The sequence below is a fragment of the Phocoena sinus genome, chromosome 7 (assembly GCF_008692025.1).
Source record: "Phocoena sinus isolate mPhoSin1 chromosome 7, mPhoSin1.pri, whole genome shotgun sequence".
Classification (NCBI taxonomy): domain Eukaryota; kingdom Metazoa; phylum Chordata; class Mammalia; order Artiodactyla; family Phocoenidae; genus Phocoena; species Phocoena sinus.
Window position 1 is genome coordinate 4,291,998 of NC_045769.1, and position 16,935 is coordinate 4,308,932.

Sequence of the window (16,935 nt, forward strand, 5' to 3'; positions counted from 1 at the left end):
GCTGTGGTTCAGGCAGGTCCCCCGTGTCACCCCAACCCCGCAGGAGTCAGAGTCCTCCCGCCACCCTGACCTCCTCCTGGGAGCTCCCATCGCTCTCGTGAGCTCGTATCACGTGTCTTCCCGACTGCCACGTGGAGTAGGGGAGGAGAGGTAGGCGGGGATCCAGTACACGAACACTGCCGGACCACGGCCCGTGGCGCGTGGGGTCCCAGAAACGAGGGCACGTCCTGTGCCCAGAGTCACCAGAGATGCTCACCATCTTATTGCGGCTCCTCCTTCAAGCTGTACAGAGAGCACTTTGATTGCTTTGGGAAACTCCCCATAGACGTGCTGTAGACCAGCATCCTTCCTTTTGCCCTTTGTGGGGTGACAATAGGCAGGATTTTGGTCGTGGGGCACCAGACTCTTAATACAGTACAAACATTATTGCCCAGAAACGTCGGATGGGGCTTTGCGAGGTATGGCTCTTCACGACGCGGAACAGCCCTGGTGGTGTAGGGCGACTTCTGCTGGGGGTCGGGGCAGACCCTCCAGCTGCAGTGGCCGGTGTCCCTGCAGCTCCGATCTGGCTGCACATGGGGCAGCCGGGACCAAGGGTGGCGTGGCCGGGCTCTCTCTGCAGCGGGGGCCCGGGGAAGGGAGGCTGGCAGGACCTCCAGCTCAGGCTGGGGCTCAGGACTGGCTTCCTGGCTCAGGGAGGGGACAGGCAAGCCACGAAAGGAGCAGCCCGGGTGCTCCTGCAAACCACCACCTGACAAGTGGCGGAGCAGAACACAGACGGAGAGCAGCAGCAAACCCGGGAACATGGCGAAGGAGGTGGCAGGACGTGGGTGGGCATCAGCTTTCAGAGCAAGGAAGGAGCAGAGCATCAGAGGACAGGACCAAACTCGGGGTGGGGTACCCCAGGGAGCCTGAAGGTAGAGCCAGGTCTCCAGACCATCCCCGCCCTGGTCGGTGGACACAGCACTCCCTGCTCAGACTGGTCAGCAGGGAAACTGCCCAGGTGGGCAGACGAGGGGCTGGACCTTCACTGCACAAACCAGAAAAGAGTCTACGTGCTTTTCTGTAGCCACAGCAACCACGATGTACGTGCCTCTTACTGTCTGATCACGACAAATAAACTCTGCCTGTAGTTAACAAGTGTATTATTCTGCTTTCACAGGATGAAGGTGAGGGCTGGCAGATGTCACCGAGTGTTTTCCTTAATACGATGCAAGAAGGAAACAACGTATACAAAGGTCAGTTGAGCAGAAGAGGTGTGCTCCTGTCCACCCAGTGCGGCCTCAGCCTCTGTTGGGCAGGATTTGGTGCCCAGTCATGAGAGGCTGCAAAAATGCAATTCACAGCCAAGACCTTCTGTCCATCTCTCTTTTAGAATTCCTTTGGGTGGCTTCAAGGCATATAACTGGTAAAAGAGGAAGATGAGAACATAATCTAAACCCCTGTTCTGTTTTAAACCCTTGAGACTCCAGCTGAACATTCTCTTGCTAGGAATGAAAGGGAAGAAGGATTTTCCCTGGATTGTTTAAATTAAGAAAATCAATGCCGTATGTACAGTAAAATGTTTTAATCCTATTAGACTAAGACTCGTGCCTGAACACTGACACCTAAATCTTTTCTCCCATGTTCAGCATACTTAGCAGAGTATAATCTGGCTCATTCGGCAAGTGTATGAATTGGTCTTTGAGATACTCTCATTATACCTTCCTGGAACGGTTACCCAAATCCTGTGGTTCCACTCCACCCTCACAACAAATCCCAACACAGAATGACCTGCCAAGGTGACCCTGGCCATCAGTGTTATTTGGAAATTCCTGAAAAATGCAATAAGGGCGTGAAGTAGAATATTTCCAAACTCCAGTCACATGCGTGCCTCCTCCCTAATTCTGGTCTTAGGTGGACAGCACCGCTACTGTTATTTACTTAATATCTATTTTTAATTGATGCACGGTTTTTATCCCAATTAATTGAGCCTCATCCTCAGCAACTATATCAAAAGTCGTTGCAGGTTTGATATGCCGGTTCTATAAAATAAGAATGTCCGTGGACTTCCCCCCAGCAATCCAGTGGTTAAGACTCCACACTTCCACTGCAAGGGGAGCGGGTTCACTCCCTGGTCAGGGAACTAACATCCCGCATGCCGTGCAGTGTGGCAAAAAAAAAAAAAAAAAAAAAGAATGTCCGTGTACCTCCTGAAATTCTTTCACTTACCACAAGTGGCAAAGGTCCCACTCTACCTGAGATGCTGAACAAAGGCAGAAGCACAGGGATAGGATGACCCCAGCAGAATTTAGCGACTGCTTTAATTGGGGGGGAAGGAGGTCAAAGGGTAAATTAACACTGATTAGGTGCCCGAGACGCTGAAGGCTTTGTGTTTTCGTTCCCATCTTACTTACCTTTATAACAACCAGGAGCAGTAAACATCACTTACCCACCATCAGCAGTTCTGATCTTCTATCATGTCTACTGATAGAAGACCTGCCATCATTCACGTTTAAGAACATCAACTCTTTTTCTTTTCCATTATGGTTTATTACAGGATATTGAATATAGTTCCCTGTGCTATATACAGTAGGACCTTACTGTGTATCCATTCTATATAGTTTGCATCTGCTGACCCCAAACTCCCACTCCAACCCTCCCCCATCCCCGCCACCCCCTTGGCAGCCACAAGTCTGTTCTCTATGTCTGTGAGTCTGTTTCCCTTTCGAAGATTAGTTCATTTGTGTCATCTTTTAGATTCCACACGTAAGTGATATCATATGGTATTTGTCTTCCTCTTTCTGACTTACTTCACTCAGTATGCTAATCTCTGGGTCCATCCATGTAGCTGCACATGGCATCACCGCATTCTTTTTTATGGCTGAGTAGTATTCCACTGTATACATGTACCGCATCTTCTTTATCCGTTGCTCTGTCGATGGATATTTAATTTGTTTCCATGTCTTGGCTATTGTGAATAGTGCTGCAGTGAACACTGGGGTGCAAGTATCTTTTCAAATTACAGTTTTGTCCAGATATATGCCCAGGAGTGGGATTGCAGGATCATATGGCAACTCTGTTTTTAGTTTTGAGGAACCTCCATGCCGTTCTCCATAGTGGCTGCACCAACTTACATTCCCACCAAGATAATACCAACTCTTTAACAAACAATGGTGCCAAGCAATCACTATCAAAGCATCCATTCACTTACATATTCACTCAACAAACATTGATTGACTCCAGTGTGCAGGTGCAATGCTAGCCTGGAGCTACAAAGCTGGCACGTGCCATCAGCAGGCTCACAGCACACCAGGTGCGGTGGCGGTAGATGGGTGGGGACAGTGGCACAAGTTGGATGGCTTGTTAGGCTGGCCTCAGCTGCCTCCGAGGGACCCAGCGAGGAATCGCAGTAAGTCACAGGCCTGGCTGTGGTGCCCCCGGAACTCAGGGCTGGGTCCCAGACAATAGCTGCCGTTTGTGAAGACACCACTTCCCATGACGTCATGTATTGGTCTGTACACACTGGCTTTTGTTTCCTATTCTGCATATCTGTCACCAACCTTCGAGATAATTTTCCAGGCCTTCGAACGCGTTAGGTAATTGACCAGCTACTCTTCTTCTGAACACCTCCCTTCTGGAGCCCTGCCAGCTGCCCTCCTTGGGGCTTCCTTTGCCTTCTCTGACTGTCACCCCTTCATTTTCCTGTTACTCCCTCATTTTGGTGGAGCCTGTCCTACTGGGTGTCCTGAGAGGGGCTGCCGGTGGGGAGTCTTAGGTGCCAGGTACATCTCAATGCACTCACACTCGGGATTTGGAAGGCCTGGCTCCCTTGGCCTCTGATGTAACTGCATATGGAGAAAGAAAGAGAAGTGGGGAAGAGCAAAATTCTCACCTACCTTAACAAGGAGTCAGGAGCCCCTGTCTAAAATTGATGCATCAAGAAGCAGCAGTATATGCGTATTATCTAGACATTGGGAGAGAAACAGACAAACAACCAAAAGAGCCCCTGTGAAGCTAGATCACTTCACGCCCCCCTCCCCTGGGCCCCCCCCCCACCTCAGGGCTGTCGTGCTTTCTGTTCCCCTTGCCTGGAATGCTTTTCCCTTCAGGCCTTCTCCCGCCTCACCTGTGCCGGCCCCTGACTCCACTTTACTCACCTCCCTCTGACTTCCGTGTGTGTGTTTGCTGTCTCCCCGCAGGGGGTGGGAGGGGGGCGCTAGGTCCATGAGGGCAGGGCATGAATTTCATAATTTACAAATAGATCAGATTTATGAATAAATCTGAATCTAGTCAATGCATTTTTGAATGAATGAATGTGGGAATAAATGCCACTGGACAGTGTAACTGGAAGGCAGAGTTTTTTTATTATAATCTTTTTAATACTCTGACTTTAAAATGAGGTGCATGCATTATTTTGATAAAAACAGTAATTAATTTGGGGGACATCTAATGTTCCCATGGGAAGCCTGCAGACCCACCCAGCGAAGCTCTTGAAACGACCCACACCTGGTGTGTAATATCTGTTTCCATCAAGACTAAGAAAACACAAGCCACTGGGGAGCAGGAAACATGAAGCGTGATTTTCCTAGTTGGCTGTTGGGGCGTTTGATGAGCTATCTGTCAGGTCTTCGGTAACTTACAGAAATTAAATGTTTTCACCTGAGAATTCTTTTCATAAAAATCAAAGGTTTTCCTTCTCAGATGAAACATTAGCATTTTAATCACTGAGATTAAGCGCCCTCCTCGGTCACCCCTCATCGTGCAAAAGCTGCCGCAGCTCCCGCTTTCCCAATTCTGGGATAAAAGCTCATTCTCTGCTGTAGGAAAGAGCGGGCCGTTGTTTTCCTTTGAGAGCCATGAACAGCTTCCTGCATTTAGAAATGTCCATGAAATTCTTGAAGGGATTGAGAAGAGCCCTGTGCAAAAGTGTCATGAGAAAAACAAAGTCGCAGTGGAAAACTAGGTCCATTTACATGAACTAGAGGTGAAACCGGGAAAGGCTGCTACGAACTGCTTTATCTGTAAAATATAGTTACAGCTCCAGAAATGGGAATGTCACTGCTTTTACATAAACAATCACATCTTGCTTTCCTTTCTGTTGAATGTTCTGTGTTCCTTTCATTTTGAAACGCATTGCTTCCCAGTCTTAGTAAATCTATCCCCTGAAAAAGCAGTGTAGCTTCCTTTAAATAACAGAGCAGTTTTGCTCTAAAAGATCTTAATGAAACAGGTGGCTTTTGCTGTGGGAGGAGATTTAGTCATCATACAAGGGGGAAATCTGCTAGGAAAGAGTTGTTATTAGTGAATAGCACGTTTTAACACAGTTATAGTATTTTCAAGGGGGAGCGCTTACAATTTGAAACCCACAAAAAAGAAGCATTATGTTATTCCTGCATTTCAAAGTTTTCCACAGTCTAAGCTTATGTAAATTTCAGAAAACGTACAGAGAAGGGGCGGTTGCCTTCAAGCCCGTGAGCCAGCCTCCCCTTTGTGTACTCACACCTTCCAAGCTCACTGCAAAATCCCCCTTCTGTGGGGGGAGGGCGGACAGGCACTCAGGCCAGAGCAGAAACTGAGGTCACCCTCAGACAGGCATACAGGAGGCACACCCCCAAACCTCTCCTGCCGTATCATCCCGTCCCATCGTCTGAGCCCTAGCGGCTGGGCCACCTCTCACGTGGCCACCCTGCTTGGGAAGGACATGTGGGTGAATCAATTCTATGAAAATTTTACCCCCCTGTGATGTGTTTCTTGTCGATTTCTTATAAATCCACACTAGCCACCCTAGAAAAAGGTTTGGGTACTTCCATCATCGTCATTTTCAAAACTCTGCCCCTGAAACTTTGCATCACCCGTCGGTTTCTCCTTGCTGTCTTCCTGGCACAGACTGTGACCAGCCAAGGACTGGCCCCGTCCAGGCCGCACTGCCCTTGGTTGGCTGGTGGGAGGCCGGTGAGCCTAAGAGCCCTCACCGGGCCTGAAATCCAGACAGGCCGACCCCTCTGCCCAGCTAACTGTCCAGGAAGTGAGCCAGGCCTGACCTGTGTGTGGCCATCACCTTGTGATGCCCCCTCTCGCTTCCAGAGATCTCCATGCCAGCCTCTGGGAGCAGCGTCAGGGTCTCCAGCCTGTGGCTTGTGGAGCCGACCCACACTTTGGGAAAACTGGAGCTGCACAGCCGCATCCCGTCTTGCTTCCCTTGCATCCTGTGTGGCCCTGACTCGGACGCCGCTAGGAGGACACGCCCAGTGGTCCTCCGCCTCCTCACTTCCACCTGCTCTCTGGGCACAAGTGTTTTTAGAGTAGCCGCTGTCCTGCCTGGTTCCTCGCTCCTCGAGAGGTGGAGACTGTTGACAAGGAAAGGGAAGACTGTAAGACCAGCAGCTGGAAAGCGGTAGCATGGGGGACCCACCTGCCGGGGCTGCCGCCTGGCTGGAGCCCTCCAGGCGATGCCCTCGCCCAGTCGCCCGTTCTTGGGCATCTGCATCTCGTCGCCCTTTTGCTCCATCTCCCCAGGATCTGCAGCCATTCCTGGCTCACACCACGTGCCGTCCCTTCTCCTTTCCTTTCTCGCAGCTTCTGCTCATCCCCGGCCTCCATGATTTACGTGGAGATTCCACCCTCCTCTCTCATCTGTTTGCCCACTTGACTCTCCGAGAATCTTCTCTGCTGTCCACCTTCACAGTTGACACCTCCTGCTCTGTGCGCCCAGACGTATGTTTCTGCCTGTGACCGTGACTGTCCTCTATGGCTTGTCCTCTAATGCCACCCTTCTTGATGAGCTGTGTCGGGGGACACAGTCCTGGCTAGTCTCAGGATCCCGTGCGGTGCTCGTAGGAGAAGCTGTGCTTGAGAAACTTCCATCCCATCGTTCACCGCCTGCCATCCAGGCCCCGCACGACCCCCTTTCTTCCCAAGCCGTAGCCGTTGTCAGACAGAGGTGGGGAAGCCCCTGCCTGGGGCCCCGTGGCCCCCGGTTGCCTTCCCGAGTTGCACGGCATCCGTGCTCCAGGGATGCGCTCCCGGCAAAGTGGCCCAGAGGAGTGGTGGTTGCAGGTTTGGTTCCAGAAATTTTCCATCACATTCTGAACACAAATTCGGGGAAGAGATCTCATTTCCCAAACTGGCAAGTCTTTTTCCGCTGGGCGATCCCCCGATCCCGCAGCCAGGATCCAGTGATCTGCACCTCTGTACAATTTGGAATTCCCCTTCTGAGAAAACAGGTTTATTTCCATCTATTCCAGTGACACAAAATTACCCTTATTTCCTCTAGGGTCACATTTCTCTAACCATCCTCCTAACTGCCAGGCAAAAGGGAAATGTAAAATGTGTATGATTTCAAAAACATCCAAAAAGTGGTACAAAACTAGAGCCGTTGAATTAGGGGCGAGTAGTGGGTACTTGTGTATTCAGTGTTGGCTTTTACTAGGAGCCAGGGTAAATTACTGGTGGGTTGAACTAGCAACAAAATCTCTCCTATTTTAGCGCATCATTTGAAGAATAAAAATAATGTAAAACATATTTCAGAAACAGTCACCTATAACTGTATAATCCCACAATTAACATGTTATTTTTTACATGTTTTTAATCGTATGGAAGAATACTGTTTGTTTCATACTTTTTTATTGGATCTTTACACGTTAGCAGTTTCCTTCTTTATTTTTTAGACATTATACAGGCACAATCCTTCTGTTTGGGAAGTGGAGAAGGATGTAGAGCAGAAAACTGAGTTTGTGTTATATATCGCAAAACTGCATTCCTCAGTGTCAACCACAAAGGAACGGGCACTTGCCATCTACCTCTACAAGGATTAAATCATGAGCCACTGCGGCTGCTGACTTCCAACACCCCCTGAAAGGAGCTCAAGGTGGAGAGCATACATGAGGCCCTCTGTGCTCTGGGAAAAACTGGCAGAGCAGGTCTTCAGAATAGTTAGATATTTTCAGGAGAAGATTTTATGAGCCCAATTCTTGTATCTCCTCCTATCTAGAAAAGCACTAAAATCCTTCATGGTGACGACTGCTCCTCGAGACTAGCAGGAACCTTCTGCAAAAAAATATGCTCGGTTGCATGTACTCCCCCTTCACCAAAATCACATATATGCTAACCTTCCCCCCTGCCTCTTTAGAGCAGTTTCTCAGAGCTCTCTGAGACGCTGTCTCCCGGGCTATAATCCTCATTTTGCCCCAAATAAAACCTGACTCGCAACTCTCACGTTGTACATTTTTTTTAAGTCGACATTAGTCTTCACGCTGAAAAAATTTCATTTTCTTTTTCTTTATCCTTCTGGAGTACAGACCTGTGGAAGAATAAAGATGAATCGTGGAATGTCCCCCAGGGCTATGATCCCGAACTGATCAAAGAGGACAAACGGAAAGAATTGGAGTCGGAGATCAGGCTGCAGGTAAGACTGCTTTTATGCTGTAGTCCCAGCAAGTCATTCGCTGCAGTGCTTTGTTACAATTTCCTGTTAATAACCTACCCAGAATTTAAGCTATTTTTAACTTCACAAAGAAAACACAAGTCATGCGAAGTCACCTAAACCTTTTGTATTCACCTAGGTTGACGAGCTGATGAGACAGGAACTAAAAAACTTAAAACTAGCTGTGAACAGAGAGAGGGAATTATCGGGCAAAACAGGAAGGAAGAAAGGAAGTAAAGAGGTGAGTGGTCCTTATGCACGGGAAGCAGAGGGCAGATCCCAACCACGACCAGGAGCCCAGCCCCCGCGGGCGGTGGCCCATCCATGCGTGCTGCCTGCGGACCCCGGCTGTCCCAGGCTGATTCTCCGGGAAACGTGCCTACCTTTGGTGAATTTATGACGGTCCACCAGGTAGCCCTCAGGGCTGTGGGCTCATAAATGAGATAAATCCAACAGTCTGGGAGTAACTTCCCCAGTCCCCCATCACTGCAGATCCGTGGTACCCAAGCCCCACAAGTGGGAGGAGACCTATCGGAGGAGCTGGGGCATGTGTCTCAAATGCCCACCCGTCTCTCCCTGTAGAAGATCTGTAGGGGAAGCCAGTGGCAATGAGCAGGTTCTTTGTGAGTCGGGGAATCCGATGAATTGAATTTTCAGGTGCCACCCATCCGTCTCATAGTGGTTTAGAGTAGCCAGTTGGATTCCAATATTCCATGTTCACATACTAGGGTCCTGAGAGATAAGAGAAAACATACATATTGGTGTCTGCCCCTGCTTGTTGGCAGGGAGCTCCTGGAACCCTTGTAAATTCCTAAGTGACTGAGTAATATTCCATTGTATATATGTGCCACATCTTCTTTATCCATTCATCCGATGATGTACACTTAGGTTGTTTCCATCTCCTGGCTATTGGAAATAGAGCTGCAGTGAACATTTTGGTACATGATTCTTTTTGAATTATGGTTTTCTCAGGGTATATGCCCAGTAGTGGGATTGCTGGGTCATATGGTAGTTCTGTTTGTAGTTTTTTAAGGAACCTCCCTACCGTTCTCCACAGTGGCTGTACCAATTCACATTCCCACCAGCAGTGCAAAAGTGTTCCCTTTTCTCCACACCCTCTCCAGCATTTATTGTTTCTAGATTTTTTGATAATGGCCATTCTGACTGGTGTGAGATGATATCTCATTGTAGTTTTGATTTGCATTTCTCTAATGATTAATGATGTTGAGCATCCTTCCATGTGTTTGTTGGCAATCTGAATATCTTCTTTGGAGAAATGTCTATTTAGGTCTTCTGCCCATATTTGCATTGGGTTGTTTGTGTTTTTGTTACTGAGCTGCTTGTAAATTTTGGAGATTAATCCTCTGTCAGTTGCTTCATTTGCAAATACTTTCTCCCATTCTGAGGGTTGTCTCTTGGTCTTGTTTATGGTTTCCTTTGCTGTGCAAAAGCTTTGAAGTTTCATTAGGTCCCATTTGTTTATTTTTGTTTTTCTTTCCATTTCTCTAGGAGGTGGGTCAAAAAAGATCTTGCTGTGATTTATGTCATAGAGTGTTCTGCCTATGTTTTCCTCTAAGAGTTTGATAGTTTCTGGCCTTACATTTAGGTCTTTAATCCATTTTGAGCTTATTTTTGTGTATGGTGTCAGGGAGTGATCTATTCTCATACTTTTACATCTACCTGTCCAGTTTTCCCAGCACCACTTATTGAAGAGGCTGTCCTTTCTCCACTGTACATTCCTGCCTCCTTTATCAAAGATAAGGTGACCATATGTGTGTGGGTTTATCTCTGGGCTATCTATCCTGTTCCATTGATCTATCTTTCTGTTTTTGTGCTATTTGTAATGAGGTGGATAGACCTAGAGTCTGTCACACAGTGAAGTAAGTCAGAGAGAGAAAGACAAATACCGTATGCTAACACATATATATGGAATTTAAGGGGAAATAAATGTCATGAAGAACCTAGGGGTAAGACAGGAATAAAGACACACACCTTCTAGAGAATGGACTTGAGGATAAGGGGAGGGGGAAGGGTAAGCTGTGACAAAGTGAGAGAGAGGCATGGACATATATACGCTACCAAACGTAAAATAGATAGCTAGTGGGAAGCAGCCGCATAGCACAGGGAGATCAGCTAGGTGGTTTGTGACCACCTAGAGGGGTGGGATAGGGAGGGTGGGAGGGAGGGAGACACAGAGGGAAGAGATATGGGAACATATTTATATGTATAACTGATTCACTTTGTTATAAAGCAGAAACTAACACACCATTGTAAAGCAATTATACTCCAAAAAAAAAAAAATTCCTAAGTGATAAGCACACTGGAAGCGTCTTTTGTTACAAAGAGGCAATGCTGTGTGGGTTCCTAGATGGTTCCCAGGTGGGGGCTGGTTACAGGGAAGACCAAGCCATGATTAGAAGCCTGGAATTCTCAGCTCCACCCACCCCCATTCTCTAAAGAGGGGACAGGAGATGGAAATGGAGTTAATAATTGATCAAGCCCACATGAGGAAGCTTCCGTGAAACCCCAATAATAATGGGATTTGGAGAGTTTCCACGTGGGTTAACACATCCACATCCTGGGAGGGTAACACACCCCAATGTCACAGGGGCAGGAGCTCCTGCACTCAGGACCCTCCCAGACCTTGCCCTACATACCTCTTCATCTGGCTGTTCTGTATCCTGTATCATATCCTTTAATGAACTGGTGGATGGAAGTAAGTGCTTCCCTGAGTTCTGTGAGCCACTCTCACAAATTAATCATACCTGAGGAGGGGTTTATAGCCGGTTGGTCAGAAACATAGGTGACAACCTGGACTTGGCAATTGGCATCTGAATTGGGCTGGGGAGCAGTTTGGTGGGACATCACCCTTAACGTGTGGGATCCGACTCTATCTCCAGGTAGACAGTGTCAGAATTGAGTTAGATTGCAGGACCCCCCAGCTGGTGTTGCAGAAAACTGCTTGGCGGGGGAGAACCCCGCACATCTGGCATCAGAAGTGTTGTGAACATGGTCCACTTTGATCCAGAGCCAGCCCTACCTCTGGGGCCAGGATACTCCAGGCAGAGGAGCTGGCAGGATTATGGGCAGCCTTTGCCCTTCGAAGGCTTTCTCAGGTTTCCATGGTCCATCAACTCTTCCTGGGACTCACACACTCCCTCAGAGTTTACCACACTCCCAGCTACATTAGTGACTAGTTTCGACAGCCCAGGGGCTGTATGGTGTCTTTACAGTGGCTCTCTCCTAATGCTTTTTGTGTTGACTTTACAGTGTATAGTTTAACTCTGACTCTGAATGTCCTTCATGGGCCTCTACTGAGGCTCCATCTCTGTAGCCCACTGAGGGCTCTATAGGCTATTCCCTCATCAATAGGAAATAAATATGCCACCCATTGGCCCTATTAATGAATTTCACGTCTTCAGAAAGTGATACTTTCATGACTGAACATGGAAATCAAGCCAAACAAAATGGAAAATGAAGCCAGGAGGTGACTGCACTCCTCCAGCTGAGAATAGTCCTCTTACCCAGCACCTGATCATCAGTCTGGCCCAAGGCCACCCTCTCACTCCTCGCAGCCTGGTGTCTGCCCTCACCATGTCCTAACTCATGACATGTCACAGGGTGAGAAATTGCTATGAATTTCTCTCTTGGAATTAAACTGGTTGAACACACAATAGATGCGCTCAGGGTACCCCAATAGATTGATGGTAATTGTGTAACTGTAGAGTTTTCAGTTCTCAAAATTCCAATCCAAATGACCTTGGGAGACATAATTATGATTTAATTTCATAAGCTGAAACTTAATTAGCTATACTAAATCCCCTCCTTAAGAAGACCATTAGCAGAAGGGGAATGGGCAGCCTTGAACATAGAAAAAGAGAAAGAGGACTCAGAGGGATAGAATTTGACAGTATTATTTCAGCATTATCCAGAAACAGTGACTTGATCAGAGATTATACAGCAGCCTGAGTGCTCCTTTCGAAATACAAATATGACCTTAGCACTCCATGCTGAAACCCTTCAATGACACCCCGGTTCCCCCAAGGATAAAGATGACAGGCTTACAAGGCCATGACCAACCTTGCCAGTGTCCTCTTCTTCAGGCTCATCACCCACCTCTCCTCCCTGGCTGCACTCCAGCACGCTGATCTTCCTCTTTGTGCCTCAAACACCCTGTGCTCCCTCCCACCACAGGGCCTTGGCACATGCTGTTCCCTCTCAAGAACTGTCTTTACCCCCACACCCTCAGTCCCGAGTGTAGTTAACCCCTACTCATCCTTGGGGTCTCAGTCTAAGCCCTTCTTCCTCAGGAAAGCCTTTTGGGCCCTCCAAAGTAAGTCTGGTTGCTACACATACACTTGACTCTGAGTCCCATGTCTTCCTGGTGCTTTATCACAGTTTTAATGTTACATTTACTGGTGAGATCATTTTGTTTGTTTCTGCCTTCCCAGATCTACTACTGAAGGGCCATGAGTCCAGCGACTATGTGACTGTCTTTTCTGCTCACCTTTGTAACCTTTTCTGGCATGTAGCAAGTCCTCAGCACATAATATTGAATGAATTAATTAATCAAATCTAGGTCCTATGCAGATTGACCCCTATAGGCTAAATAAGTGCCTCAAGATGTCACAGTATGGCATAGGTAGCAATTCAGAGCATCCAGCCACCTCCTTTGCTTATTTCATACTCAACAAGCAACCTTCTGATGAGTTATTATAGTTTCATGTTCATTTTCTTACAAGAAGGAAGGTTACAGAGTCTGTTTCCCTTGGCAATTATATTTCACATTATAATTTAATCTACTTACATTGCAGTCTGTTCCGCCTTCTGTTGTGACTTAGAGATCCAAAATCAGATCTTGGGGGACATATCATCTTTACTGATTGTTTCATTTAATATTATTTATTGGGCACTGTATGCCAGGTACAGTTCAAGGCATTTGAGGTACAGAAGATAACAAGACAGACAAAGAGTCTGTACTTTCAAAAACAAGTTTGCAGATATGCAGGACTGTGAATCAACCCTGGATTTGCTGTCACCCCCATTATGACATCACTGAGTGAGGTCCTGACTCTCAGAGGCCATCTCTCTCTCTCGAGCTCCTCTCTTGTTCTAATCACAAAAACTTTAAGGACATAGGAGTTCCTGAAGTGGCCATGAAGCTCCTTGAGGATAAGATTCTTGACTGGCTCTATTTTTTGCATTCCTGAGTGGTAGCATATATAAATGAAAAAAAATGCCATATTTAAATAGAAATTTAGAATCTACATTTAAAAGAAACAAATAAACATTCTACAGTTGAAAAATATGGTATCCAAAAATAAGAAGTCTTCTAACTGGTTTAACAACAGCATAGACATCGCAAAAGGCAGGTTGACGTCAAAAACAAGTCAATAAGAAATCCAAACTGAAGTACAGAAAAAAAAATACTATAAAAAGCAGAAGAGAGAAGAAGAGAGATTTGAGACATGGTCAAAAGTTGTAACATATGTGTAATTAGAATTTGCCCCAAAAGAGGAGAATGGAACAGAAGAAATACATGAAAAAGTAATGTTTGTGAATTTTCCAAATCAGATGAAATACACACATCCACAAATTCAAGAACCTTACTGAGGTCCAAGAAGGATGATTACAAAGAAAACCACATCTAGACACATCACAGTCAAAATACTGAAAGTCAAAGATAAAAGGCAAACTCTTACTAGATTTTTTTAAAAGGCACATTTCCTTCAGGATAACAAAAAATAAGAAAGACTACTAAATCTCTCAACAGAAACCATGGAAGCCAGAAGGAAGTGTGAATAGCATCTTTAGAGACTGGAAAGAAATAACTGCCAACCTAGAATTCTATACCCAGTGAAAATATCCTTCAAAAATGAAAATAAAATAGAGACAAACAAAATCTGATTTGACTTAGCAGCAGCAGACCCATAATATGAAAATACTAAAAGGATATTCTTCAGGCTGAAGGAAAAGAATCCCAGATGAGAGAACAAAAGTGTAAGAAGGAATAATCAGCTCTTCAAAATGTAAAATTTGGGCAAGTATAAAAAGCTAACTATTCTTAAAATATTCTGGTTTTTAAAGCAAGAATAAGGGTCTGTACCATACATACAAAGAAAATATATAACAGCAGCAACAGAAAAGTTGAGTAGGAGTAAACGGACTTGTGAGATTGCTGCATTGTTCAGGGAGCCAAAAAGAGCTAATTTAAGGTAAATTGTAATAAATTAATGATGTATTTTATAATTTTTTAAATCATACTAAAATGTATAGCAAAAAAGTAATAGTGAAGATAAGCAGAAATTTTTAAATAATTAATCAAAAAGAATACAGGAAAGGAAAAATAGGAATAAAAAGAAAAAAAAATAAATAATAAAAAGAAAGCAAATATGAATTTGATAGAATTAAATTCAATTAATTTAATCCATAATTACCTAAAATGTAAGTGGACTAAATGTTCTGTTTTAAAAGACAATGATTGCCAGACTGGAAAAAAACTCAACTATATGCTATTTATAAGAAACACACTTTAAGCATAACAAATAGATATGTTGAAAATAAACTATAAACTATAGATGGTAAACTAGAAACCATCAAAGTACTAGCCAAAAGATAGCTAATGTAACTCAGTATCAGACAAAACAGGCTTTAGTTAATAACCACCCTGCACCATCCAAACACCACAGAAAAAATGTGGCCCCACTCCAGTGCACACCAGCAAAGGCTCCATGGGGAGCCTAGACTTCTTCCCTCATGAAGACATAGGAGACAACCCAACACCCTCACTGGAGTGGTGTCAGAGAAGATCAAATAAGGAACAAAGACTTTCATTCCTGCCCATTGGTTGTGAAGCCTTCCCATCCACTATGTCAGTGGAGACTACATGGGGAATCTATCTGGACTCCACCCCCAACCAGTGATAACAAGGCACCCCTCCCTCCCTGCTGGGATGGATCAGAGGCAACCTAGTGGAGAGTCAAGACTTCACCAGTTCCCAGTGGTAACAAGGACACCTTCACCTCAGTGTGAGTGGAGACCACATGGAGAGCCAGAACTCCCACCCCCACCCAGAAATATAAGGAGCCCCTCCCACAATGGATTGGGTAACTTAGACTTCTACCTTCCTGGCAGTAACAGCACAACACACACACACACACACACACACACACACACACACTATTCCCCTGCCAGAGCAGTGTCAGAGTTAAAACAACAGATTTAAATTAAGTTCAGAGTCTCATAACATAATACAAAAATGTTTAGGTTTTATTGAAAGTCACTCATCATAGAAGAACCTGGAAGATCTCAGACTGAAGGAAAACAGACAACAGATGCCAAGTCTGAAGTGTCAGAGATGTTAGAATTACCTGACAAACATGTTAAGGCAGCCATGATTAAAATGCTTCAATGAGTAATTATAAAGCTGCTAGATACAAATGAAAAAAAGAAAAAAACAGAAAGCCTCAGCAAAAAAGTAGAAGATATAAAGGAGAACCAAATGGAAATTTTAGAGCTTAAAAGTACAGTATGCAAAATGCTGGATGAGCTCAGCAGCAGAATAGAGGAGACAGAGGAAAGAATCAGTGAATTGGAAGATAGAACAATAGAAATTACCCAATCTGAACAACAGAGAAAATCAATTGGAAAAAAAAAAAAAAAGCTAAACAGAGAATTAGGAACTATGGGACTATTAAAAAAAATCATATATTCATGCCATCAGAATCTCAGAAGGAGAAGAGAAAGAAGATGAGGCTGAAAAAGCACTTCAAGAAAGAATGGTTGAAATCTTCCCAAATTTGACAGGAGATATAAACCTGCAGATTCAAGAAGCTAAATGAATACCCAACAGGATAAATCCAAAGACATATGATCTGAGACACATCATAACTAAGCTTCTAACTACAGAAGACAAAGAAAAAATCTGGAAAGCAGCCAGAGAAAAAAATGACCCTTTACCTATAGGAGAAAAACACCTTAAATGACTGTGGGTTGCACACCAGAAACTGAGACAGAAAGAAAGGGCACAATACTTTTTCAAGTGCTGAAATAAAATAACTGCCAACCAGAATCTATACCCAGCAAAAATATTCTTCAACTGTGAAAAAGAAATCAAGATATTTTCAGATGAAGGAGAACTAAGAGAATTTCTCACCAGCAGATTCACCCTGAGAGAATGTCTAAAGGAACTTCTTTAAATGGAAAGAAAATGGATCAAAAAAAAAAAACCTGGAGCATCAGAAAGGAAGAAATAACTTGGTAACCAAAAATATAGGTAATCTGGGTATCAATGAAATCACAAAACACTCCATGTCATGGACCTCCTGGGTACTTCAGAAATACTAGAGGTGGCAGGTGCTCAGTGATATAACCAAGGATCGTCTACCTCGGGAGTCTCAAACTCAAACGCCTTCAGTGTCAGTCAAGTTCCATAAGTGAGAGAAGCAGGCATAGGACTGTGATGAACTAAACAGCACACGTGACTCAGCTCTGGCCAGTGATTGCCAGGCGGGAAGGCATACCCTGTCCTG

The 16,935-nt window shown here is 45.2% G+C and overlaps 1 protein-coding gene across 1 annotated transcript in view; it reads left to right on the forward strand.

The window, feature by feature from the left end:
• Positions 1-16,935, forward strand: part of IQCA1 (IQ motif containing with AAA domain 1) — a 169,034-nt gene that overhangs the window by 84,062 nt on the left and 68,037 nt on the right. The window contains exons 9-11 of the mRNA XM_032638432.1: positions 1,163-1,238; positions 8,280-8,386; positions 8,544-8,645. Coding sequence (XP_032494323.1) covers positions 1,163-1,238; positions 8,280-8,386; positions 8,544-8,645 — 285 coding nt within the window. The remainder of the gene's footprint in view (positions 1-1,162; positions 1,239-8,279; positions 8,387-8,543; positions 8,646-16,935) is intronic.